The sequence below is a fragment of the Maylandia zebra genome, linkage group LG20, assembly GCF_041146795.1.
Source record: "Maylandia zebra isolate NMK-2024a linkage group LG20, Mzebra_GT3a, whole genome shotgun sequence".
NCBI lineage: Eukaryota > Metazoa > Chordata > Actinopteri > Cichliformes > Cichlidae > Maylandia > Maylandia zebra.
Genome location: NC_135186.1, coordinates 1,346,739 through 1,372,181, shown reverse-complemented (window position 1 = coordinate 1,372,181; position 25,443 = coordinate 1,346,739). Strand labels below are relative to the sequence as shown.

The 25,443-nt window shown below is 39.7% G+C and overlaps 1 protein-coding gene across 6 annotated transcripts; it reads right to left on the bottom strand.

The window, feature by feature from the left end:
- Positions 1–3,290: 3,290 nt before the first annotated feature.
- tead3a (TEA domain family member 3 a) lies at positions 3,291–21,859 on the bottom strand. 6 transcript variants are annotated; one of them, XM_076878407.1, is made up of 14 exons: positions 21,620–21,859; positions 16,694–16,941; positions 11,299–11,363; positions 11,052–11,114; positions 10,899–10,961; positions 8,707–8,718; positions 8,185–8,295; positions 8,048–8,091; positions 7,874–7,935; positions 7,652–7,785; positions 7,384–7,554; positions 6,776–6,916; positions 6,485–6,637; positions 3,291–4,986 (listed from the first exon to the last, which is right to left on the bottom strand). In XM_076878407.1, the coding sequence occupies exons 2-14, from the start codon at positions 16,698–16,700 to the stop codon at positions 4,873–4,875; spliced, it is 1,140 nt and encodes a 379-aa protein (XP_076734522.1). In that variant the 5' UTR covers positions 16,701–16,941; positions 21,620–21,859; the 3' UTR covers positions 3,291–4,872. The 6 variants fall into 6 exon arrangements, with proteins under 6 accessions (XP_076734522.1, XP_076734523.1, XP_076734526.1 ...); XM_076878408.1 differs by lacking the exon at positions 8,707–8,718; XM_076878411.1 differs by lacking the exon at positions 11,052–11,114 and having other exon boundaries at positions 21,620–21,858.
- Between the last annotated feature and the right edge of the window lie 3,584 nt (positions 21,860–25,443).

Genomic DNA, 25,443 nt, shown 5'->3' with positions numbered 1-25,443 from the left:
TTGACATCATTTTGAGTATTATTTAATTTCATTGTGTAGCATAATTCGTTTAAATGTTTAGTAACAACTATCAGGTTTAAACAGTTTTTATTAAGTAGTTTTCTCTCTCTCTCACTCTCAATCACACACACACACACAGGTCAAATGTGCCATTATTTTATATCTTTAAATGGTACTTTGTATGCTAAAAATCCAAACCACACAGAGTCACAGTTTCTACGTTATAAGGCTTTTTGTAAGTTTTCGATCAATAAATCAAGCTGACCAGGATATAAGCCAAATTTCAGCAGATGGTTAACACGACATCCCCATGAAGTTTTATCAGAAAGTAATAATCAGAATCAGCATACTAAAACTTGAGATTGACGTGCATGCATGCAAACAGTACTGAAAACATAACCTCTTTGGTGGAGGCAAAAATGAAATATTCCTGTTTCGAAGTTCAAATCAAACGGATTGCAAATATTACAGCTGTCATACATTTGGATGCACTGCATTTCAGATGAAAACCCTCTTTACTGGACTATATCTGATAGTTATAGCTATTCTCAGATTAACAGGCTTTTCTGCATACAAAACACGATAGAATCGTAACAAACACAAACCTTTTCGAGTCCACACATGTAATTGTAAATTTTAACACATTTTGTGCAATTTATGCAATAAATTATCAATTATCTGAAAAGGGCATTGCTTTGTGTAGTCACATGCAGGGCTTTTTCTTCTTTAATAGCTTTTCATGTGGTAGTGCAGATGTTAGTAATAATAATAATAATAATAATAAGTGTTGGTCAGTGATAATGAGGAGCATATGAATAAATAAACAAACAAACAGGGTGGTGTTGTGGGGCTAAACTTTGATTTTTTTCAGTAATAATGTTTTATTTAATTGCACCATTTAAAAAAAACACTGCAAAAATAATTGGGAAAGGATAAGAAGGAAGAGTCAATAAAGAGATACCCAGAAGCAAACTTCTAAGATAATGGAAAAACTACAGGGACGGAAAGGGAGTGGGGGGTGGGGGAGTAATAATATGAGCACATGCTCGCTGCATAACCGGATTGTTATGGCGAAGTTTCTGCAGGTAACATTTTCCCACCACGCCCTTCAGTTGTACAGTGCAATTGCAGTAAATTCTTGCAGTGTGTGTCATGTGCTCGTATTGAATGAATGTGAATGTATTCATGAGGAAAACGGTAACCCACTAAAATAAGCTTCCAAAGTATTTGAGCCAAAAAAGAAAGTGGGAGGGACATTAGTTGAAGTTTTATTTGATAACCTGATCAGGTAAAACTACCATTTGAAAAAAAAAATTGACACCAGGATTTTTTTTAAAGTGCTGGGGAGTTCTGAAACCAAAGCCCCCCCACTGCTCGTCCATAAACGAGCAATTAAGTGTCTTCACTGCAAATATAAAATGACCCCTTGTTAACCAAGACTGTGTTTTGCTAGATGACAATCTTAGTTGTCAGGGCCACACCCAGGCTTTGCTTATGCTGTCACTGGTGGGGTGGTTGTCATGGCGACAGGTGAGCTGAGTAATGTCTGGGAGAAAAAACTCAGAAGTGTGTTAGAGACAAGTTGTTCATTACCATGACAAACTTACAGTAACATTCGACTTTGCCACATTTGTCCACCTAGGACAGCATTTACGCATGTGCGGCATTCACTGCATTTTATTATTATCATCAATTATAACAAGAATTGTTTTTGTGTTTTTACTCAAGACACCAATCCCAGAAAAAAAAGAGCACAAAGTAAGCACCGTTCACCGTCTATTTATAGTCTGGCTACGGACAGAAAATGTGTGACGTTAAAGCTCTATAAACTTACTCATCACTTTCCTATATACACCGTGGAAGGCTGCCAAAGCACATACAGACAGGTGACTGCAGTGAACGTCTGCCGTGAGCAATCTGGCGGCTGTGTCCCAGTGCATTGTGGTTTCACTTGTGTCCTTATTGCACCATTACCGTAAGTCCACACAAAGCTTATCAATTGTTAGAAATTCAGCAGTGATAAGGGTGCTTGTTATCAGCACCCATGTGGCACACTATTGATATGTACAAGACCGATGGGATTCGTCTCCTTCGCAGCCACGAGACTTCAGCCCAACTGAACCTCTGTGAGACATTTTGCACCAACGTGTTGAACAGTTCTATGAAACTCTTACTGCAGCAAGCGGCGGTGCATCGCCTTACTGAGGTTTACCATGTTAGCTATCATTTGTCTGTACATTAGTCTGTTGGCGTGACTTGGATTTATCGAGTGGATTAACAGACTGGACAGCCCACGCAGGAGGTGTGACTGAATTTCAAATTGACAGCTATACACGTGACTTCAGGTCAGCTCTGGTATTTGAAGACGTGATTTGTCTTATAGATGATGACCCCCCATGTTAGTGTTAACTGACAAACTGCAGTAATTAAAACCAGACAATTACACACATCTGCACTTTTGAGCCATGATTATCTGAGACAGCAGTGCTTTGCAATATTTAGGCAATAAGACTGCAGCACAGAGGGGTTACGTAAACGTAATTCCAGTGTTATGCAACTATGTGGGAGTGTTGGTTGCAAGTGTAAGTGAAAAAGTTGTGGGACAAAACTGATATGCAAGTGCGTTGAAAAAGCCTGCTATACTTTGGATGCTGTTTAAACATTTGAGCAAAGGGCGCCATCTAGTAGGGCAAACGACAAACTGCAATCTCTGTGTCAACGCTGTCATGAGCATAGAAGCGACTCAAACTGTGCCTGGTTGTTAAAACACCAGGGACACTGAGGGATATACGAGTGCCTTTCATATAGCAGCCATGCTCTGCATCCGTGAAACTAAGTCAGGCTTTGTCAGCCTGCATGGAAAGGAGGACAAAAAACAAAACAACCCCCAAAAAACACACAAACAGCCCCCGTACTCTCAGACAAACCTTGTAGTATTGCTTATGCTCATATTTCCTTATTTTTGAAAGAAAAAAAGTGTCTTATTAATTCCTACACTACATTTAACAAATGTTTTATGTACCAACAGTGAAAAGCTCCATTCTAATTTAAATTAGGTGCGACCACTTAATTAGGTACACCTGTTCAACTGACCGTTTACCCAGATTACAATTCAGCCAATTAACTGGCAGGAACTCAGAGCAATTAGGCATGTGGACATGATCAACCAGAATATATAAATTAGGAACAGTGGATTAAAAATGATATTTACCATTTGTTATTTTCAGACCCAGGAAGGCTCGTTTCCTCTCATCTGTCTAAACGTTATGATCAAGACACCAACGCGTAACTTTACAGGTACAGCGTATAGCCAGTTTTAATTCACTGAGCAGGCAGGAGTGACGAGGCACAGCCAAACAGTACACGCAATTATAAAATAAAACACTTTTGGCTGACCACACAGTGAGTATTAAAATATGATCTCATGTTTTTAAAAAAAAAAGAAAATATAGAGCCAGCTAGCTCTTAGTGTCATGATAGAAAGTCAAATGACAAATTCTCTTCGGCACAGGCAAAGATAATCCTGCACAGAGAGGCCATGACAGTGTAATAGGAAGTAAAAAATGTGAGGTTTACTAAAGAAAGAGAAAAGCCAAATGTACCAATAATCCAACACATTACATAGAATAAAAGAAAAAAGTGTCAGCTGGATAGTCGTTAGTGTTATCAGGCAAAATCTATCCCAGTGCACTGCTGGTGACCTTAATGAGGTCTGTACCATACCATTGTTTGCATATGAAAACAGATAGACCCCGAACACCCGTCCTTTAACATTTTTAGAGTAACACTTTTTTGCTTTGCTGGTGAAATACAAAAAGAAAGAAAAAAAGTTCATCTTTACAAAAATGGACTATTTACCTTAGGTTTGGCTTACAAACAGTACCGTTACAAGCGTAGTGTACGTGTCCTATACATCAGTGCTCCTCAGCTTAAGGCTTTAGAAATCAAAGCACATTCTTATCCCAACTCGCATGGAGGTAGAAGTACTGCAGCAAGCCCACACAGTCAAAGTAAAAATAGTTGCACGTCCACGGAGGTGATTCTGTCGTTAAAAATGCTGCAAAGAGCAAAACGTGAACTTAGTCTGAGACTGTCTGAATTCTTCTGTTGTTTAAAACGACAAGTGAGGCAGTCGAAAACACGTCCTCCACTGGAAACCTTTACAAAGAGAAAGCAAATACTCCTAAAATGATCTCCCTCTTTACACTTTGACACAACATCAAATATAAATACAACATGCTCTTCTTTACATGAGGCTCACTTATACTTTATGCAGTATCCTTGGACCTTCGATTGAGCTGACTGAAGTCCACGATTTCATACTAAACAGGTAACAGAGGCTATTCCAATGTAGACTCATTCAAACTGTACCTCGCAGAGCTACTGCAGTCTGTAAAAGTAATAGTGTTTGTGGCAGGTTACATGAACGATGAATATTTGTTTTCATAGATTATATTCAAACTCATCTCACATCAGTCACACCTGTGATGCAAATGCAAAGATCCACTTGTAGTGCATCACACAGTCTTCCATTGTTGATCAAAGGATTGCATGTTAAACTTGATTCACTTTAAAAGGTTTTTTCAATTTCCAATTAGAAAAAAAAAAAGGAGTATCTAATGTATATAAGACCTTTGCGTTTGCCGACTCTTTTGGTTTAAGCAGAGGGATGCTGTTATATGATCATACATCATACATGTTCCAGCAATGGGAAACCATAAACAACAGGCGTGACTACAGTGTGACGGTTGGTCTGTTGAAACACGTGTGTTTAGAATAGAGGAGCAATTCTGAGTGTTCAGCTGGAAATAGTGTTTATGGTGTGAGTATCAAAAAGTCCGTGAAGAGTCTCTGCATGTACACAACATGCTGCTAGTCATTAACTAGTCGATAAACATGGTACTGCGCTCCATGTTCGCTCGTGGACACTTCAAACACAAAGGCGATGCACAGCAGAGTCTCCTGAGTTTCTCTGTTGGACACCACCTAGCAAAGACACAAATAAAGACAAGAAAGGCACTGAGGGGGGAGAAAGTACATTTGTCAATGTGCAGCAAAACCTTTTCAAATTCAGTTCATTACATTAAGAAGGTGCAAAAATACCTTTGTGCACAGTTAGGCCTATAATTTGTTTTTGGGGGGTTTTTTGCCTCTGGACACCACCACAGTGGATTTCAAAATAAATAAAATCAATCAATTAATAAATATGTGACCAAACTGCAAGCTTTAATTCAAGGGGTTTTACAGACATTTTGGAATAACCCACTCACACCCATTTTTACATTTCTATTATTATTATTATTATTATTATTATTATTATTATTATTATTATTATTATTATTATTATTATATTTCTATTTCTATATTTAGTTCAAAATGAATTGCACAAATATCTAAGATCTCACCTCATTTATGAATATCTAAGAATTGGTATTAATACTTTGATTAAAATCATTTGCAGTGAATGACTGCCTGAAGCCCAAAACTCATGCACATCACCAAATGCTGTTTACTTGCTGGACATGCTGCACTAGGTTTCAGCTGCTGTTGTTTTGAGAGTCAGTGAAGTTTTTCAGTAGACTTGGTGGAGATCAGGTCAAGATATGTTATGGTTCAGATTATGAGCTGTTAATCTTGGTTCCACCCCGAGAGAGCCAGACTCTCTAAAGCTTTCTGGTCTAATCTGTCATAAGCATGCAGTTAGGTCTGTCAATATTTGGCTGGTACACTCCTTTTTAACAATGTACCAGATTACTGATTTAGCCACTCCCCCCCCAGTGCAATAAAGGCCTCTCGCACTTACACTGACATGTCTTTAGGCCTCATGTTTAAAAACACAGTGAAAACTAGAAAATACAAATTAATCACTTCTAGGTCTTTAATTTACGATGTAAAAGTGTATCGAGTCATAGAAATAAAACTGAAGTGAAACTGAGCACTTTGAATGGACTCGGTGTCAAATCATGTCTGCTTACTTTGTCATGAAAGGACCATGGCAGTCAGTTGAGGCCTGTTCCTCACCTATTTCATTATTATCATAAAGGTTGACCTCTGATCTTGAGGTCAAGGTCACTGGTGTTGAAACTCCTCTGCCATTTTTAGTAGAGACGACTATATTATGAATGTGTGAATCCTACATCACCTTGTTCTCAAGTTATCATATTCACAAGATTTTCAGCATCGAGCCCAATTTAAAATCCACTATGTCGATGTAAATATGCAAAGCTACAAAAAAAGTGTACAATACAGTAAATGTACAGTTGATTGTAACCCCCTCGTGCCGTTTTCAGGAATTCTTAAAGTTCAGTTTAACAATTGTTTTTAAATGATGCCGAAGGATATTCAACTCTATTCAACTCTACATTTTATCCACATAATAGTTTATATGAATTATTAACCAAATCTTGCCTCACACTATGAACCAAAGCAGGTTTATAAACAGTGTATGGTTTTGTATTGGTGGTCAGATTACCCACACACACACCTGTAGAATGGTGAAGTTCTCCAGAACACTGTTCATCATGTACTTCTCCGGCAGGTGTTTGAGTTTGTGGATGAAGTTGATCATATATTCACACATGGGTGAGCGATGGATGCGGAACATGTACTTTCCTCCTTCCAGATGTGCATATTCAGTCTGGTTAGGAGAAATCCACATGCGTTATTTGCAGTTAAAACACATGCAGGTGGGGTCTAATGTAAAATATATTTGAGTATGTGTACATACATTCAACAAATAAGAGCCATTATTAAAATGTGTGAATAATTTTCTCACCTCAACCTTTTCCACCACCTGTTTACCAAAGGAGCAGACCTTTGTTGAAACACTGATAGTGATGTTTTCTGTTCCGCTGTACTGGCTGCTCACGCCGTAAAAAGCGCCAGAACCTTCCTCGATGTCACTGCTCAGGTCCGCCTAAAACAAGGAGAATGAGATGGACACAGAATGAGTGCGACAAAAAATAAAGGGGTAGAAGAAAATAAATGAAGACGTCACCACCAAAGAATATAACTGTAGTGTTTAATACTCACACGTTACATGGACCGAGCTAGAAACTATTCAAGAACTTGTGTTTGATTTGCTGAATAATAATAATGCAACTAAAAACACTTGTTTAAGAACAAAAAAGTGAAAAAGTAATTTCCTGCATAATTTCTAGTGTTACACTGGCTTTGCTTCCCCCGTGTGGTGTAGCAGGTTATTACCTCAGACTGCAAAATGAACTCTACAAAAGACCCAATTTTTTGTTTAACAAAGTGAAAGTAATCTAGTGTAAACACTTAAGCATGTTAGTGCGCATGTCCTAAACGCCAGCTCAGTTTTTGAGATTAAAACTTGCTGACTTTCTTTGCTAAAATGGTTTAGTGTTGTTGGTTACGTACCCAGAACTTGACAAGAAAGAATGCATTGTGTGGCCCTTTTTCATAAAGCTCTTTCAGGCCTCCTTTCTTCTCAGAGAACTTGTCGTAAATCTGCCTCACGTCTATGGACTCCAACACTGGGTCACTGTAGCCAGGGTTTGATGGGCCAATGTGCACGAACAGATGTTTATGCTGTAGAAGGGAAGGAGAAATAAGTCCAAGAGGGTAAAAAGAAAGAAAAATTTTTATATTGAGGACTCTTGCTTCAAAAGGTTCTGGCTGTCTGTACCGTCTCTCTGTCTCGTTGAGTCTCCATGAAAGCAGAGTACTCCAGTAGCCGTAGTTTTGCAGAGGCAATGGTTCTGTCTTGCCATACAGGAGCTGCTATAGCTGCAGGTCGAGGGGGTGGCAAGGCCTCATAACCTGTTTAACATTTAAAACTGTGAAACAATTCAAATAACAATATTTATTAAAAAAAAAAAAAAACTGTGCAAATCAAGTTCACACTTACTGATAGGTGCAGGGACGGGGGCTGGGAGTGTAGTGTACGGCGGCTGTGCAAAGGGCTTGATGCTGTAAAAACGAAACAGAAGAAATAACCCCAAAAATGAGTAAATGTACCTGCTTACGCAAGAAAGTTTGATTTTCAAGACAGAAAACCAAGGCATGTGCCAGCTATACTTACTCCTGAGAATGCCCAGGCTGTCCTGGCATAGGGCCGGGCCAAAACTACACAAAGAAGAAACAGATTGAGTAAAACGATTTGCTCACGTTTACCCCGAAAAGTAGAAAACAACAGATGTGTTTGTGTTAGCGTCTCACTCTGACTGGTGGAGGAAAGGGAGTCTGGGGTTTCATTACACTCGCAGAGACGATCTGAGCTGATGAGAGATTGGCCACCGTCTGCAGCGCCTTGTCCTTCGAGACCTGGTCCTGAATGACAAAGACAAAGTAAAACACAATGACAAAACTCTGAAACGTCACAATAAAATGCAGGTTATCATTCCAAGATCAGCCAACTCCAAAGGCCACTTTAGACAGCAAGCCAGCCAACATGTAGTGTACATAAGCATGATGCAGCAACTATATGGAAAAATAGCGCAGAAAGCAAAGCGCACATGAGGGGGAGCCGAAGCAGGAGGCAAACCAAGTAAGAAGAGCTAACCGTCACCAGTATTTCACTAAAGCCACTAAAACGAAAGAGCAACAAGCAGGGTTTTTTTTTTTTTTTTTTTTTTTGAGTTTGGCAATAAAACTGCAACTGTGGACTAGCAGCAATGTGATGCCAACCACACAACACAGAAGCCTGAAGCAGAAAACTGTAGTTGCATAACCGAAACTTACCAAGTTCATGGCCTATGGCAAAAAAGACATTTTATTAATTAACTTCAGTACATTCAAAGTAAAAGCAGATCACAAAATCATTGTTAGGAATATGCCTTGTTCATACTTCAGAAAACATTTAGATACATTCACTTTTTGCATGTTTATGTCTGAATAAAAGTTTTTTATTTTCTAAATAGAATAGAATAGAATAAAGCTTTATTATTCCACGAATGAGAAGTTTGGCTGTTACGCAGCTCTTATGGCAAGTGGAATATAAAATATAGAAGCCAGACACAAAGTGGTCTTATATAAATAAGCAACTGAAGTTCGCATATAGAGATAACAATGTACAGAAATATGTATAATAATTGTACAGAGATATGTACGTGTGTGTGTGGGGGGGGTGTCCTTCGCTCCTTCCTACACTGTGGGTGTAAACGTCTCCTGCTGAACGAGCTGCTCAGTGCTCGCAGTGTCATGCAGGGGGTGGGAGGTGTTGTCCATGATGATGTTAGCTTAGACAACATGCTCTCCTCCCCAACCTGCTCGATGGACTTCAGCAGACAGTCCAGGACAGAGCTGGTCCTCCTGACCAGTTTGTTAAGTCTCCCCCTGTCCCTCTCTGCCGTTCCACCAGTCTAGCAGACCACAGCTTAAAAGATAGCAGATGCTAGAAGTGTTCCTAGAAGCACATCCTGGAGTTTTCTCTTTAACTACGGAAGCAAGTATTTCTTCGATAGAACCCAAAGCTAACTAATCGGTGTTCAGTTAGTTAACTGCAGAGAGGAGTACCATCTCAACAAGACTCAATCACTGATCCCATATGGAAAAGAAATAGTAAAAACGTATATGTGATTACTCATGAAAGTGGCCACTTTCTCATTACTTTCATACACTGTTTTGGATACTTACTAAAACATACAAGTTTCATTATATAATTTTTCAAGGGATCTTATATCTGTTTTCACTCTTATATGCTTTTCATACAAGTTTCACACAAGACAGATACAAACTTTATAAGATTTATATATATATCTTTTCCATATGGGATCAAATGATTCATGATTAGTCTGGGAGTAGTGCTGGTGGCACCATTAAAGTCTCAGCTAATGCCAGCGGATGACCCAGAAAGAATAAACTGCACAATCCATGTGAGCATGGCCAACAATCAAAAGTGACTGATGTCCACAAAGAACTTAATTTATAGTCCAAATGCTTTGACATACTTATTTCAACTATTTCTTTAAATAAATTTGTCAGAAAATAAACAGATGTGCGCATACATGAATAATAAATTAAATAAATAAATAAAATCAAAAACCTAAAAACACAATTTTCACTTTGGTGTCGTGAGTTAATGAATTTAGGTTCATTTTTCAAGTTAGAATGAAATTTTCATGGGTGAAAAAGGTGAAATCAGCTGTAACTGTAGTCAAAAGCACTGCCTTATACTGAAAGAGCAGGATATGTCCTACTGATCTGTTCCATCATAAAACTGAGTCCTCTGTTTATATCTGGAGATTATAAAGGTTACTCTCCACATGTGTACAGGAGAGCAGGTGGTTCAACAGATTTGGTGTAAAATGACGGTTTGTTTTGTGTAGAACAGAGAATGGTAAAACCACAAGAAAGAAATAGAGAGAAAAGATAAAAAGAAATGTAGGAAATGTTCAAGAGCAAGAATCTAAAGAAAGAGAAAAATCAACGGAGAAAACTTTTGAAATTCCTCAAATGGCCACATTAAAGACACCTTGCATGTTTACTGATATGGGGGCATGCATGTAGGTTACATGCCACTAGCATTGTAAACTAAGTGGTCAACAAAAGCCAGCAACCTAATCTCATGCAATTATTTGTCTAAGGCCACAAACTTGATCCAAGTGAAATGACCAACGTACCAGCCATGCATAAAAATGATGCCAAACATATATAAACACTCAAGAAAACAAACTTGTGCACTGTGCAATGCTAGACAATACAAGCAAAATAAATAAATAAATGTCTGTGCCCTACTGACTCATGAATATGGTTGGAAAATACAGTTAAATATAGTTGTAGTTTTAAGGTGGTGGGAGTCGGCTTTGACAGTAAAGATTCCCCCAATACAGGTAGTACCCCAGCAGAAAAATCTGCGTCTAAGATTGGGTCAAGTTACATCTGAGCATGCAAAGCGAAGCGGCTAGCATTGCAAAGTCAGTGAGCATGTATACCTTCAGCTTAGACTGAATCTCGCGAGACTTTCTCTTGGCCAAGACTTGCAGGTGACTAGAGACCTGAGGAAAGACAGGATGAAGGAAAAGGAAAGAGAAAAGAAGAAGGCTGTGACTACAGAGAGGAGTAGAGTATAGTCAGTGAGAACCCACCTTGATGCTTGCCTGGTATTCTCGTACCCTCTTACGTGCCAAAACCTGAATATGACTAGACACCTGTGGACCCAGGGTTACCCCCGTGAAAACACACATTTACACAATGATTTCATCATTTTAAACAGACACAGTCCATAAATATTCATTTAAACAAGGTGGAACAAGTTACAATGAACAAGATGCACTTAAATCCTGTTACATAAAACAGATCAGTGTCGTAGTCGACACAAATATCTGTGCGTACCTGTTTGCGTGTGCGTGTCTTCCCCGTTCGCAGCTTGATATAGCGAGCTATCAGCTCATTTCGACCTGACATGACATAGAAACTGATAAAATTAGAATGACTAAAAAACAAACACGTTATACAATTGTTAAGTTATTCTTAAACTGCACTGTTTGGGCAGATATAGCTCACACCTTATGAGCAGACTTAGCATGGGCATATTCAAATGTCTCCCTGTAACAGTCACTCTCTAGTATTTACATTACTAGTATGTGGCCAAGCTGCAGTATTGTTTGGGCTGTTTGTGCTGCTGACAAACTGATTTGCATAATGACATTGAGAAAAGTAAGAAAACAGGAGTGGTAAAAAAATTACAAGGTAAATGTGGGAGTGACATGACTATTGATATACAATAAAATGTATTTAAATCTTTCAATGATCAAGGAACCATATCAACTTAATCTAAAAAACAGCATCAATTCACTCATCAGTTCTACTATATCAAATGTTATTTGAGGCTGTTAGGTGGTTGCTAAGCAACAAGATGACTATGTATTGCACGTGTCTAGCTTTGTGTATATAAATAAATGAAAATGATCCCAAGCTTGCTTTAATGGTGTCGCAGGTGCAGAAATGCAACAAATGGGTCGTTTTAGCCCACGTGTAGGTGGTTGCTAGGCAACGTGAGGGCATCACTACTGTGTGCCAGCTCAGCTCCCATTATGTAGAAGGGTTTTGTGGTCAGATAGGTAGACAGAGCTTTCATGTATTATAGTAAGATTGCAAGTAGCTCCAGGCAGTAGCTCCCTCTGCTGCTTGAGCCACGTAGGACCCTGTAACTTTTTATGATGCTGCAAAAACAGACAGAATCACAGCTCCAAAACTGAACTGTGCGATTTTCTGAGGAGGAATGTCCTAGTAATCAAAAGAAATTTACAATAACAAATCTAAATGGCTGCATTTTTTTAAAGCCAAAGTTAATTATGACTGTTGTGGTTGATGTATGACAAAGGCAATGTAAAGCAAATAAGTTTTTTAAAAAAGGACCATCGTTCCTACATATGTCTGTACATATTAAAGTTGTTAAATTGCACCACTTGTTGCATCCCATTTGTTCACTGAAACAAATATGAATCTAAAAGACAGGCGGACATGGGTGAACACTCCACATTAAGCTAAACTTCATTTGCCTTGAATCTGAAGCCAAATGTGGTTGTGGTCTAGTAGTTTGTGTCTCACAATGTAAAATACAATAAGTACAATCGTAACACAAATGGCTGGACCGAGAGTCCTTATTGTTTGAGTTTAGTGGTCACAGTGACATTCAAATTTATGTTTAGACTGTCCCGAACTTACTGGTCAAGTTCTAAAATGAAGCCGTGCATACTTTTGAATCCACTGTCTGTATCTGCAAGCATAAAATAAAACCTCAATGTGATGCCACTTATGGTGAAATGTTTTAAGTGTGAAAGTGTGTGTCTCCAAGGTAGTGAGATTCTTATAAATCCCCATAAAGACTTGTCAAGTTCTCCTATTCTCAGGCTGTAAGACATTTCTATTAAGAATAGCATGTATTAATTTTTAGTCAGGTTTGCGTTTGCTTGCTGGCAGACATTCAAAAGCGATGAAGAAATGGTGGGAATGGAGAGAAAAGCAGAGGAGAGGTCATGATATTGTTAACAGACTTCCAAAATGTGGTCAGCACAGACTGCCTGGTCAGCTCTTTCCTTCTCCCTCTTCTCAGTTCCAACCCGCACCCGATGATCTGCTCGTCGCTTGTAACTTCTAAGTAACCCATTATACAGCACGCCGCAAGCGGTTAAATATAAAGGTGACCAGACTGATCCCACAGCTGTAATCATTTAGCACACATGCACACTTACTAACATCATCATCATCATCATCATCCTTTTTTCTGGAAAAGGCTGTGACGCTGTAGGGATTTCAGATGAGTCACATCAGCACTGTTAAGTTACCAGAGCACAGAATTTCCCAAAATCAACAGAAGGGGCTGACTCAGACACAGCAGTCTGCTCCAATTCCCAAAACAGGACACATGCACTACCCTGCAGCCTGCCACTACTCCACATAAGGGTAAAAGCTCTTTCTTTAGATGTCAGATCTATTTTGCTATAATATAAGGCAAGATAAGCTACAACTATAAATATGTAATATAACCGAGCCACAAGGTGAGGGCACAAACCAGTGTACTCATAGTGGGCCGTCCCAAGTCCTGATAAATGTGACGGTTGCATCAGGAAGGGCACCTGGAATATAATCTTTGCCTAATCAAACATGCGGATCATCAAGAATGTAATTTCCATACTTGATTGGAAAGGGCCTGGGTGAACAACAACAGCCCCTGGTACTGTTAGCTAAGTGGGTGCCAGTGGAAACTGTGGTACTGTTGGCCGAAGACAAAGAAAGAAGAGAGGGGGAAGGCGTGTTTGAAGGCAGCAAGAAAGACGGAAAGGCAGGAGTGAGGAGGTTTGAGGAGGAATTTAAATGCAGGAACTATGACGGGTAAAGGGAGAGAACTGGCCGACATGATGGATACGATAATACGTGCAAGATACCAGATGGAGGGGAAGGAAGACCAGAAGAAACAGAGGTTGATTCCAACTGTTCTACCATGGTGTAGATAGGAAGTGAAATGAAGTAGGAAAGAAATTTCAAGTAAAAGTATGTGAAGAGTGTTGTTGAGGTGGAGAGAGTCAGAAATTTAAACTGATCAAGCTGAAGGCGTGGTGTTGAGTTTAATCCCACAGGCTGGCTGTCCGTTAAAAGAGCACAAGGAATTCTGAAGTAGACTGAATAAAGTGATACAGAGTATTACCAGAAGGGAACAGAGAAATGATGAAAAGGAGACTCCATGGTGAAACGAGGACATGCAACAAAGTATTCAAAGAAAGCAAAGAAAAAGTCAAAGGGGAGTGGTTGGATAGATGAAGAAAGCAGGAGTATTGGAAGGCTAGTCATCCAGCAAAGAAAGAGGTGGTAAAAGCAAAGGAAAAGGTTTATAGTGAGTTGCATGTAAGACTAGAAACTAAGGAAGGAGAACAGGACTTGTTCTGAGTGGCTTTTGGGCTGGAAAGGATGTGCAGCATGCTAGGATGATTAAGGATAGAGATGAAAATAAGATGCAATGAAAAAACCCCCACAGCTGAATCATGTTGAGTCTTGATGTTGCACAGTTGGGCACTAGAGGGTACAAGGCAACTTTGGGCATCGCAGGTTTGGTACACTAAAAAGGTAACAATCTGATCGGAGTAGAGTCAGGCAGAGCGTAAACAAGTAATCCACAACTTGTGACAATAAAACAATTTATTTTTTAACTACACTGCCATAATGTCTTAGTAAGGACTGATTAATCACTACACACAGCAGATGTTAGAAAAAGTTTTTTACATGACTGAAATAAAAGGATAAATACGTGGATTTTAAAAACACCAAATATGCATATATCAATCTTTAAAAACAACCCTAAAGTAAAAGCCAAGATATTTGTCACCGTGTGCTGAAAATGTTTTTCAAAGTCTAATAACGATGGATATAGGTGTGGTGTGATTTAAAAGCAGTAGATGCCAAAGTTAGTATATTATTTTTCATCTGCATTACTTATTAAATCATTAGAGTATTTATCCAGCACCCATCTAACTGCCAAATGATTATGAAGAGATAGATGATGAAGAAGCTGAGTGTTAAGTTTCAACAAACTAAAATATCAATCCAATATTAAAACATCATTACTGACACACGCGCGCACACACGCACGCTGCATTATCTGTGTCACCGAGTCTGCTGATCATCCCTATTTAGAAATACTTGCTTGGCACTATAATCCAGGGTGACATCATGGTAGTAACATATGACTGCCACCAAAGACAGCACGCAGGCTGGATCAATTACGACTGGCCTAGTTTAGCTCAAGAAGGATAATTAAAGCAAACACCCACTGAGATTCGCGTTACTATGAAATCAGTATATAATTTTAATGCTGTGTTCATAACAGTTTAATAGTTAATTCACACTTGTGCCGATAAGCTAAATGAGCACTGCGTAGTTTTAATTCCTTTACACTAGTGTGAGTGTTTATGCACACAAACCACTTTAAGGCATGAGATGTATTTTCATTTAGCAATATTGGGTGATGTTGGAACACCTGTCCACATCTGACTATAGGTGAAAAATAGCTGATAAATCTCCGTGGTTTTCATTTTATATCCTCTAAACTGGTTTATCATTTATATTAAACAATATCTTAACATAAAAAGTCACATCCAATTATGCAAAAGTTGAAATGGATACTTAGTAGCTCACAGTATTAAGAAGCACCGATGCAAGGTTGGGTGTTGTACAGCTAATATTACGCTCAGTCTCAGTGTTGCTTTTTAGTAAGTGTAAGCATACATCAACGGGACAATCCTCGTTAAAGGAGAGGGAAGCAGGGAAGGTCAACCAACACACTGAGCCCCACGCTTCCACAAAAGGAGAAAATGCCACAATGCTGAAACAAACTTTCCCTTTCTGTCACCTGGTATCATATATCCTGCTCCCCTCACTGCTGAACACCCTTACAAATGCACAAATGCTTCAGTCTGATTCAGAGTGCAAACACTCAACTCCCCCCTTCAAAAAAAAGAAAAAAGGATCACAAGGGTTTCATAAGGTAAGAAAAAAGCCAAAATAAAGAGCTCTTTTCACAGGCAGCATCTTAAACCAATCCTAATAAAAAACAAACACATGAAACGTTGCTTGTGTGCATTTAGAACAAATCTGTTCCTGGTGTTTCACAGACCATTTATGCAGAACAACAGAAGTTATTCAGAAGTTAACTACAAGTTGACATGAGAAGTCAACATGCTCCTTCCTTTAACCTTATCACTGCAGATTGTCCTCTGAAACAAAAAACTACGTAGCCTGTTGAAAATACCTGCGAGCTGATCACCTACGCATAAAGCAAGGTGATTCTGCACAGGGGTCAAAAACCAACTCTGTTCCAAAGTGCAGGCAGTTGATTAAAATTTGAGTTTTTTTTGGTGTGGTTCTTCTAAGAACTAAAATTCTGGAATAAAGTGTTCATACATGTAAAGCCTTTATTATTATCATTTTTATTTATTCCAAAATGGTTGGGTCAAGCAAAGGGTGCCTACAGATAACAAACATGTCATACTGGCTGCTACAGTCATTGCTTTATGTTTATTGACTCTATTAAATTTAAATATCTGCAATTTTACACAGTCATCGAAAGAAAATTATTTAAACCCAAAAAGGAAACCGACAAATTAAAGTCAAATCCTTTACAAACAAGTCAGTTATATATTACAGCTTCTTTGAATATGTTTTGTTTGAGCTTTCATTTCAATATCGAAGAAGAAACTAGAGGGGAAAGGGATAGAAAGTTGCTGCTCCTCACCATACATCTTCCCCTCATCTGACAGTATGATCTTCCTCCTTCCACAAGGAGGGTAGATGGCCAGAGCTTCCTGAAAGCTCTGCTCAATGTCTGGGCTCCACACCCCTTCAGGATCCCCGTCCAATCCGCGGTCCGCCCCGTCTCCCAGTCCCTCTCCATTGGGACTGGCACCCTCCTCCTGCGCCCCATCAGGGCTGCCACGGCAACTCCACTCCGACGCAATGATGACGGCTCCAGCTACAACACACCTACAACACACGAAACAAGATAAATGTGGAACAGATCCGCTAAACTGGATCTGACACGTTAGTGTTACAGTGTTATGCTTTTTGGGGGGCGTGGTGGCTGTAAGAAGGTTTCTCCATTTTGTCTGTCTGCCCTCCTCACAAATGAAGAGGCCAGAGAGCAATAGAGAGAAGTGCACACTTTCACTTTTATACTATTCACACAATTACACTCAGCTTGAATTTAAAATTTAAACCAATAGGCAGAAATACAGGCAACTGAGGAAAAGCCCTTATCCAGGACTAACAAAAATATACAAATACTTGTTACAAAACTTACCCTGAACCCTGGTTTTAACATGTTTCCTTCCATGTTGAAGCCAAAACATGATTAGGAAACAGATTTGTTGTTGTCACAGCTACACTGCACTGCAAGCAGCAAGATTTTGAGAAACGGATGCAGCCGTTTTCTGTCCTATACAAAAAAACTGTAAACTGTGCACAGCTAATTCATTTTTGCAGTTAAGGACATTTTAAGCGTCACGTCGGTTCTTATAGAGTGCTTTTTCTTCTGTACCTGAGCACCTGAAGTGCTTCATGCAAGTTGCCTCATTCACCCATTCAAGCCTAGAGTGAGCTAAGAAAACACCCTCCAGACAGTTACACCACGAATTGTTACGAGGCAGGGTGGACCCGTGCTTTCATGTTGTTTACGTGAGTCTGTGTGAACTTTAGCCTTGCTTTCCTGTTCTTAGCTAATAGAAACACTCAAAGTGGTATTGTAGGCCCACTTCTTTAAGGTTCAATGTGCTGCATGTTCAGAGATGATGTTCTGCAAACCTTGGCTGTAACAAGTGGTTATTTGAGTTCCTGTTACCTTCTTATCAGCTCAAAGCAGTCTGACCATTCTCATCTGGCCTCTGACATCAACAAGGCATTTTCCCTTTATCTGACAATAATCTGCAGTTTCTGAAATCCTCAGACAAGCCTGTCTGTTCACAGTCACTTTAATCATCTTTCATCCCCATTTTGATACTTGCTTTGAACATTTCTACTTGCCTAAATGCATTACTGCCATGCGCTTGCCTGATTAGATAGCTCCGTTACTGAGCAGTTGAACAAACCTAAGTGTAGTCGCCATGCATGTACATTATTTTGTAATGCCAAACGTGGACAACCTAAGCAGTTAAAAGCACAGAACATCTTTAGACTGTAGTATGCAGCCTAGAGAAGGGGAACGAGGTTTCCACAACAAGTAAAACATGACGTTTTGACACTTTTCCCATATTAAAATGTAGTACAGGTTTAAGAGCTTATTTCCTTACTCTTAATCCCTTCATGTGAACAGAAAACCCCCCAAAACTTAAGTTAGATCAGCAGTGTATAAAGCATTTTGCTAAAAAAAGAAATTGTTTCATTGTTTTTAAACTTGTTATTTTTAACACAGGGAATCTGAGGCACACTGACAGCTCAAGAAAATTAAACCACACACCTTGTTTTGTTAATCCACATCACTGACATCATGATGGATGGACGAGACTGAGATCAACTTTGCGGCTGTTGAGAATAGCGACAGATTTCTCCGACTACAAGTGTCTACACACCAAGAGCGAGATCAGATTCACTTTGAGCTGTTTACAGCGTCCATGGGTACGGTGTGTATTAATAGTTCTGGCACCCGTGGTCAAAGACCTAACAAGTGACAAGCTAAAATATTAAGGGTTTATAAATGTTTAAAGACACTATCCAGGGTCAAGAAGGACACTACCAGGATGTGTCACTATTAAGATGAGATCACAAGATGTAATACATTAAATATTTAACTGACTGCGCTTAGTGAAGATGAGACCAGCTATTCCTTTTTCTTAGCTGTTCATTACACAGAAACTAGCCTAAAAGGCAACACAAACTTTAGAAGACTCCAACCTTGGCTGTGTAGGCCACATAAGGAAATTACACATTCTTTTGTTATTGTTGAAGATGCTCCAAGTCTCTTCAAACACAGACACACATATGCGACATGAATGTTGCCTGGTGTGTAATGTTTTCCAGAGTGTGGTTAATATGGTCCCTGCCACAGAGGAACCACAGAGGATCAGTGTGGTCGCTGAGCTTCCCCTGCTGTGGTGGGTTTATTCTGCACACTGTGTGCAGGGCCTTCCCGGTTTCAATCACTACTGACTGGACTGAGCTGTTGCCATAGAGATCAGAAAGGCCTAGCGGGGTGGTCAGGCAAGCACAAAGTCTAAAAGAACATTTTGATATTCGAGGGAGGTGGGATGCGATTGTCCTGAAAGCTCTACTGTGGGACGTCTGCAACTGGGAAGGTGTTTCTTTGTCCTGACTGGAACAAACTCATCATGATGTCATATTGCTTTTCATGTTCACAGACAAAAAGATTATAATGACCACAACAAGAGTAGCTTTGCATGAGTCATGATTTGAAAAACAATTGTTATTTATCTTAAAATGAGCCTTAGTGAAGCCCCTCAGTGCATCCCCTCGTCATGTCTAAAGCAGGCCCTTCTACCTCCACCTTCTCCTCCTTTAGGTCACCCTCCATTTAAGCCAACTTTCTTCTGATTGGCCTTTCCATCCAAACAGAAGGTGGGAGGGGCTTCCATGCTCTAAGCTAGTTGTGCCCTTGAGATGACCACATTAGAGATATCCCCTCTCCCTGACAGGAATCAAAGTGTGTGTGTGTGTGTGTGTGTGTGTGTGTGTGTGTGTGTGTGTGTGTGTGTGTGTGTGTGTGTGTGTGTGTGTGTGTGTAACAAAGCATATAGAACAGTCTAAAGCCCGAGCTTCTGGTTGATTAGGATTAATAAGACAGGAGGAAGGAAGTTTCCTATATTCTTCAGTGGGATTTAGGTTACATACATTTCAGGTCAGCTAACTGTATAGTAAGTAGAGCCTGACCAATATAAGATATCAGCACGAGCAGGACAGGAACATGACATCAGCATGATATCAACATGACATATGGTGTCATCATGGTTTGTCCATGTGAATGACTTGACTCTAGTATTGAAAATACTGTCAGCATATGTGGCATACTAGACAGCTAAGCAAATGGTGTTGCCTAGTAAAGTGTCTATACCACTAAACTGCTAAAACTAAATAAATAAATTAAATCGAACTACTTTAATACATAACTACTAAGATACATTTCTGGAATGTCAAAAAATATTACTCATCATTTTCACGTTTTTCATTAGTGGAAGATACTGTAGGCAGATGTGAGGCTACCAGGCAACACACATTTAAATATACATTTTAAAAAACAGACACTCTGTATATACAAAGTTATAAGCAGCACACACATGTAATAATCTGAAACGGAGATTTTTCACACAGGAAGTCTAAATGTGTTAACATGAAGTATGACCTTAGTTGGTGTAATGACAAAAATTATGTTTATGACAATTTACTCTAACGTTAACTTAGTTTATGCATTTGATTAAGGGGGGGCGTCAATCATCTAATACCCTTTTCTTTAGCATGGTGGGGAGCTCACAGACGGTTTAACAAATCCCAGGGGGAAACTTGGCTTAAATAATCAAACCTAGTGCTGATGTAACACATACACCACAATCACAGACTTGCATTACCAGCACTGGGAGCATTGCTGTGCAGTTTGGTTAGGAGTTCTGAAATCTGATGAGCTGTCATGGCCACAGATTTGTCAAGAGCAGTGGTGATGCAAAGTTAGGATACTGGCCACAGAGCACATATGTTGCTGGCTCTGCCTGTTTCAATATAGCACCCGTGGTCAAAAGGTCAGGTGTTTTAGTGCAACGAGGAGGCCAGTACAGCATTGAGCTAAATAAAGCTATGAGATCAGCGAACACCGAAAAGTCATGCACATTAGGGGCTGTCTACTGCTCCCAGTGGAGCACCGTCGACATTATGAACAACCAAAACTTCACAGATTTCTATGAACTCTTTGCACACTGACTACTACAGTACCGAGAGGCTTTATGGATATAGACAGTAAACCGATCGACTCTTTTAAACACTCGGATAACCTTAACATGGTCACATCTTACACAATTTTAACAAAGCAATCAGATCACACACATATGCTGCAAATTCTCCCATGGCCTTTCCTTTCAAACTCCTACGACTCTTAGTTTCACATGTTGATACAACTTTCACAGCAGCAAGAAATGAGTCCCATCTGCGAGCATGCAGGGGGAAAATGAAATCACGGTGAACGCTTGGAAGCGGTTTAGCCGAGTGTGAGTTGGCAAAATATCCCTTTGATCCCCAAAGCGGAAAAACTTCCAACTAACTGTCCATAAAAGTTCCTAAAAACCGCACACAAGCACTTCCAGTGGTAGTCACTGTATGCTATCGACCAGTTATTTTCTGTTTTTCAGTGGATATATAACCAGCAAGCCACCGCTAACACACTCGAACTGACATGCTAGTTGGCTAGCTTGGGAGCTAATAATACTGCAATAAACTGCAAACTAAGTCTGAGAGACGCATTAAACTAGCCGAATACAGAACGAATGCTTGAGTAAATATTAGAGGAATTCCCTGCTAAACACGTGAGTCCCTGAATCACTACAGGCACAGCGGGAAAATGCGAAATATGTCAAATATCCCAAAACTTCCAGCACACTCGAAGCGAAGCAGCTGCTGCAGCATGAAAAGTTGCTACACACAACAAAGAACTATATGAGAGCACACTCACCTCACAACGGCTCTCCTGCCCCGCTCCTACAGGCACACGCTTTTTGTTGTGTGCCCCTTTTTTCTGTAGAAAAGTAGCCTCGTGATTCGGGAGTATTTCCAGGGCAAAACAGCTGCGTTTGACAGAAAAAGGCGGAATGCAAAGTATGAGTTTGGTATGAAATCAACGCGCGGAGGAAAACGCACGGAGGCAGAGGCGTGGCGTCGAAACGCACACACGCAAAAGTTTTGTGGGTCCCAAGGCAAACTCCTCCCCGGACATCAGACTCCTGGTGGGATAGCTGGGAGATATGAGGAAGGTGGTAGTCGTAATGACACTTTTTTGTCTAGGAAAAATCACTACATATCGCGTGCCATCGGGGTGGATGGTTAGGTCCCTGGATAATGCACCTCCTGTCTACACGGACCTCATACTTTGGTTACTGCAGGAGAAATACTACTGTTAATATATAAAGCTCCATTCAGGATTAGACTGTGCCCCACCTGACATTGGAGAAAAGACAGTGTGGGCACCCCGACAAGGTCAGCAGTCAATCACATGGCCAGTACAGAGAGACAGAGCATGGCCGCTAAATCTGCACCTATGGTTTGTTCAGAATAATCAACAAACCATCGGTGCAACAACAAAAATGTCTTTGAAGGAAACCCAGGGTTCAGCTGGCCAAGAGGTTCAACATTGTTGCCCTTTTGTTTTGAGGAAACGGTTTACCACTGTGTTGTTACTTAGTCAGAATGATGAAAAGATGCAAAGTAATGTAGGGGAGACCGGGGATAGTTGTTACGTGGGTCAGTTGTAACACTTCCAATTTCTCCAATCAGGGCTAAGTTTCAAATGATGTGACTCATCCTGTGCATGCCCAATTCAGTTCTGCTATCACACGTGAAAAATCAGCACATTTTGTCAAACACAGACAATTTAACATGAAAAAAAGTCATTTGTATGCCAAAAAGTAAATTTTTCTACTTTATTTCAATGTGTAATAGCATCATCTGCTTTGCAGTTAAACTCATCAAACTTAAATTATGTTATTTGTATGTCTATGGGGATATATTCTGTGTAAGTCTTTAGTGCTAATGTTTTAGCCGTTGGCTGTAATGTTAGCGAGTTCATGGCTATAGGAGTCTGGGTCAGTTGTAACAGCAACAGTCTGGGTTAGTTGTAACAATAATGCAGATGTTACAACTTACCACACTATTACTTTAACTTATATTAAACAAGTTGGGGCAACGACATCAACAGAGAGAGATTCACTGGTCACATTTGTATATGCGGTTAATGCCATTGGCAACACAATTCCTCCACTGTTTGTGTTCCCACACATACATTATGCAGACCACTGTGTCAGAGATGGACCAGTAGGAAGTACTGGTAGTGGAAATAAATCAGGATGGGTGCAAGAAACAGATTTCCTCATCTTTCTGAAGCAAACCACACCAAGGTAAGCCATGATAAAAAGTAATGGAATTGCGATGCTGGTGAACAACTACATTTTTTCAGCTTCATTGTTATGTTCAAAATTGGTGCAAGAGTTGTAGGTTATAATGGCCACTGAGCCAATGAGGCCAAACTCAAGGAAGACCAACCAAAATTAAGGAAATATTCAGTTGCAGAAAATTCCAGAATTTGTCTTTTTTGGGGGGTTGGAATATGCTCAAAGTTAGATTTCTGCATTCTGTCACACACACACACAGCTACATAAATGGATGTAAGTGCATTCATGTGTTGAATAAACAAAGATTACATGTTAATGTTTTGTTAGTACCCTTATTTCATTGTGTTACATTTCACCCCAGGATGTGTTACAACTAACCCAGACTATGGGGTTAATGGTAACATTTCACTCTTTGTGTTTGAGGCCATACCATGCAATGGGTAATTGTGCTGCAGAGAAAATAGCTGCACTATTTAATAGCAGAGACATGTAAATACTTTGCATTACATTTTGAATCCACTACCTTAAAAGAGCTCCAATTTACAGACAGAAATGTCAAAAATGTTACAACTATCCCCGGTCTCCCCTACATAGATACTAAGACTGAATTAGCTACCAGGTCCAAATGGGCATCTGCCTTAGGATCACTGAGGGGGCTCGTATAACAAGTGACATGGGCTATTTTAATTGAATCGCAATATACAATTGGAAGACGCATGCTGCTTTGTGCTGCTTGGTATTCATTTTGATAACTAATGAGGTGCCTTGCCCTAAGGAAACTATTGGCTCACCTTGTTTTGTGCATTTCTTAAGGTTTTTGTGCCTGGGGGCACCAATGCAGTGTATTTAGTATATACTAAACTGCCACCTGGTGTCAGTGTTTTGTGCTTTTCTTAGATTAGAGAAAAACAGAGGCAGGAAAAATGGGTTTGCAAAAACCCAGGAGAAGGCAGGAAATGAATATATTTCTGGGGCAGGACCCCCAACTGTGCCCCCCTAAGACCTATCTACCTGCCCTCTCTGTATCTGGTTGGATTCTTTAATGCTAAAATGTATGGCTCAAATGTCACATAAGAAAAGGAAAGGCTGAGCATAACTAAACTCCCAGGAACGGTGAACAAGAAGAAGCGCAGGGCCAGTAGGGACAAGAGAACTTTTAACCCCCTGACAGCATCTTGGTCTGGGGTTGTCCTTTCATGTGGCCACTGGAGGGCAGTAGCACCTTAGTCATGGGTATTTTAAAAGGACAGCATGACAGCTGTCAGTTGTAGGGCTGCTCGATTATGGCAAAAATGATAATCACGATTATTTTCACTGAAATTGAGATCGCGATTATTTGACGATATTTATTTAACCCAGACCTACTATAGAACCAAGTCCGCCAGAGCTTATATTATTTTTTTTACATGTTGTAGTGCCGTTTGTGGGAGCATTTCAATTTGCTATGCAACGGTTATAGCCCATATTTTAATAATATGTATGCATTAAGTCCATAGTAACTACATTAATTGCAAAAAAGTGCAATAAACTACAAAAAAATTGAAAATCGTTTTTGATTTTTTAAATGTATTTCTACTTGGAGAAATTTAAGAGGTTTATCCCTCAAAACTTTAAATACAAAAAAGTTGCAAAAAATAGTTTACAACAACAGGAAATTTATTTTGAGTGTCTTCATAGTTTTATTTTGGAGATACACCAATTTTTATATACTGCAGGAAAAACGAAAAAACAATCCTATGATGCAAATTTGCAAAGAAAACAGCATGTGCATCAAAATAAACTATTTCCAGCAGTGCAATTTGAGTTCTAAGCATCCCAGCAACTATTCAGAAAAGTCAAACATGACCAGTATAGGCTTTTAAGGCCTATAAGTAAAAAACTACAATTTCCGCGAAAATGACGTCACTTCCGGTTTCGGCCAGGAAATGGCGGACATGCGACAGTTCCCGCTGATGTCTGTTTCACTGTGGGAAGTGTTACGAACAGCTGATAGGAACGGCAAAGCGTGTTTCTGGAATATTGTGTTTTTGTTCCTGCAAGAGCTTTTTATGCAGTTTTTGCAAAGCTTTATGTGGAAGGAAACTGTGACCGAGGACAAGCTGATGGCATCAGATGTAAGTACAACTCCTCCGGTTTCATATGCAAAACAAATTATTGCGCTAGCTTACACGGTTCAGGTTCTACAGGGATTTAAAAATAGTTACACAACACGGAGCGTGCTGCTCTGACCGGCTTTAAAGGGTTAACAATGACTTTAAAAAATAATATAAAATAGTGTGCAACACCACTGAAGTTTTTTTACCTCTCTTTTCAACCAGCGGCAGTCACTCTCCTCTCCAAATAACTTCTGTTTAGCTTTCCGGGCTTCCCTCGGATCCTCTTAATCAGCGGT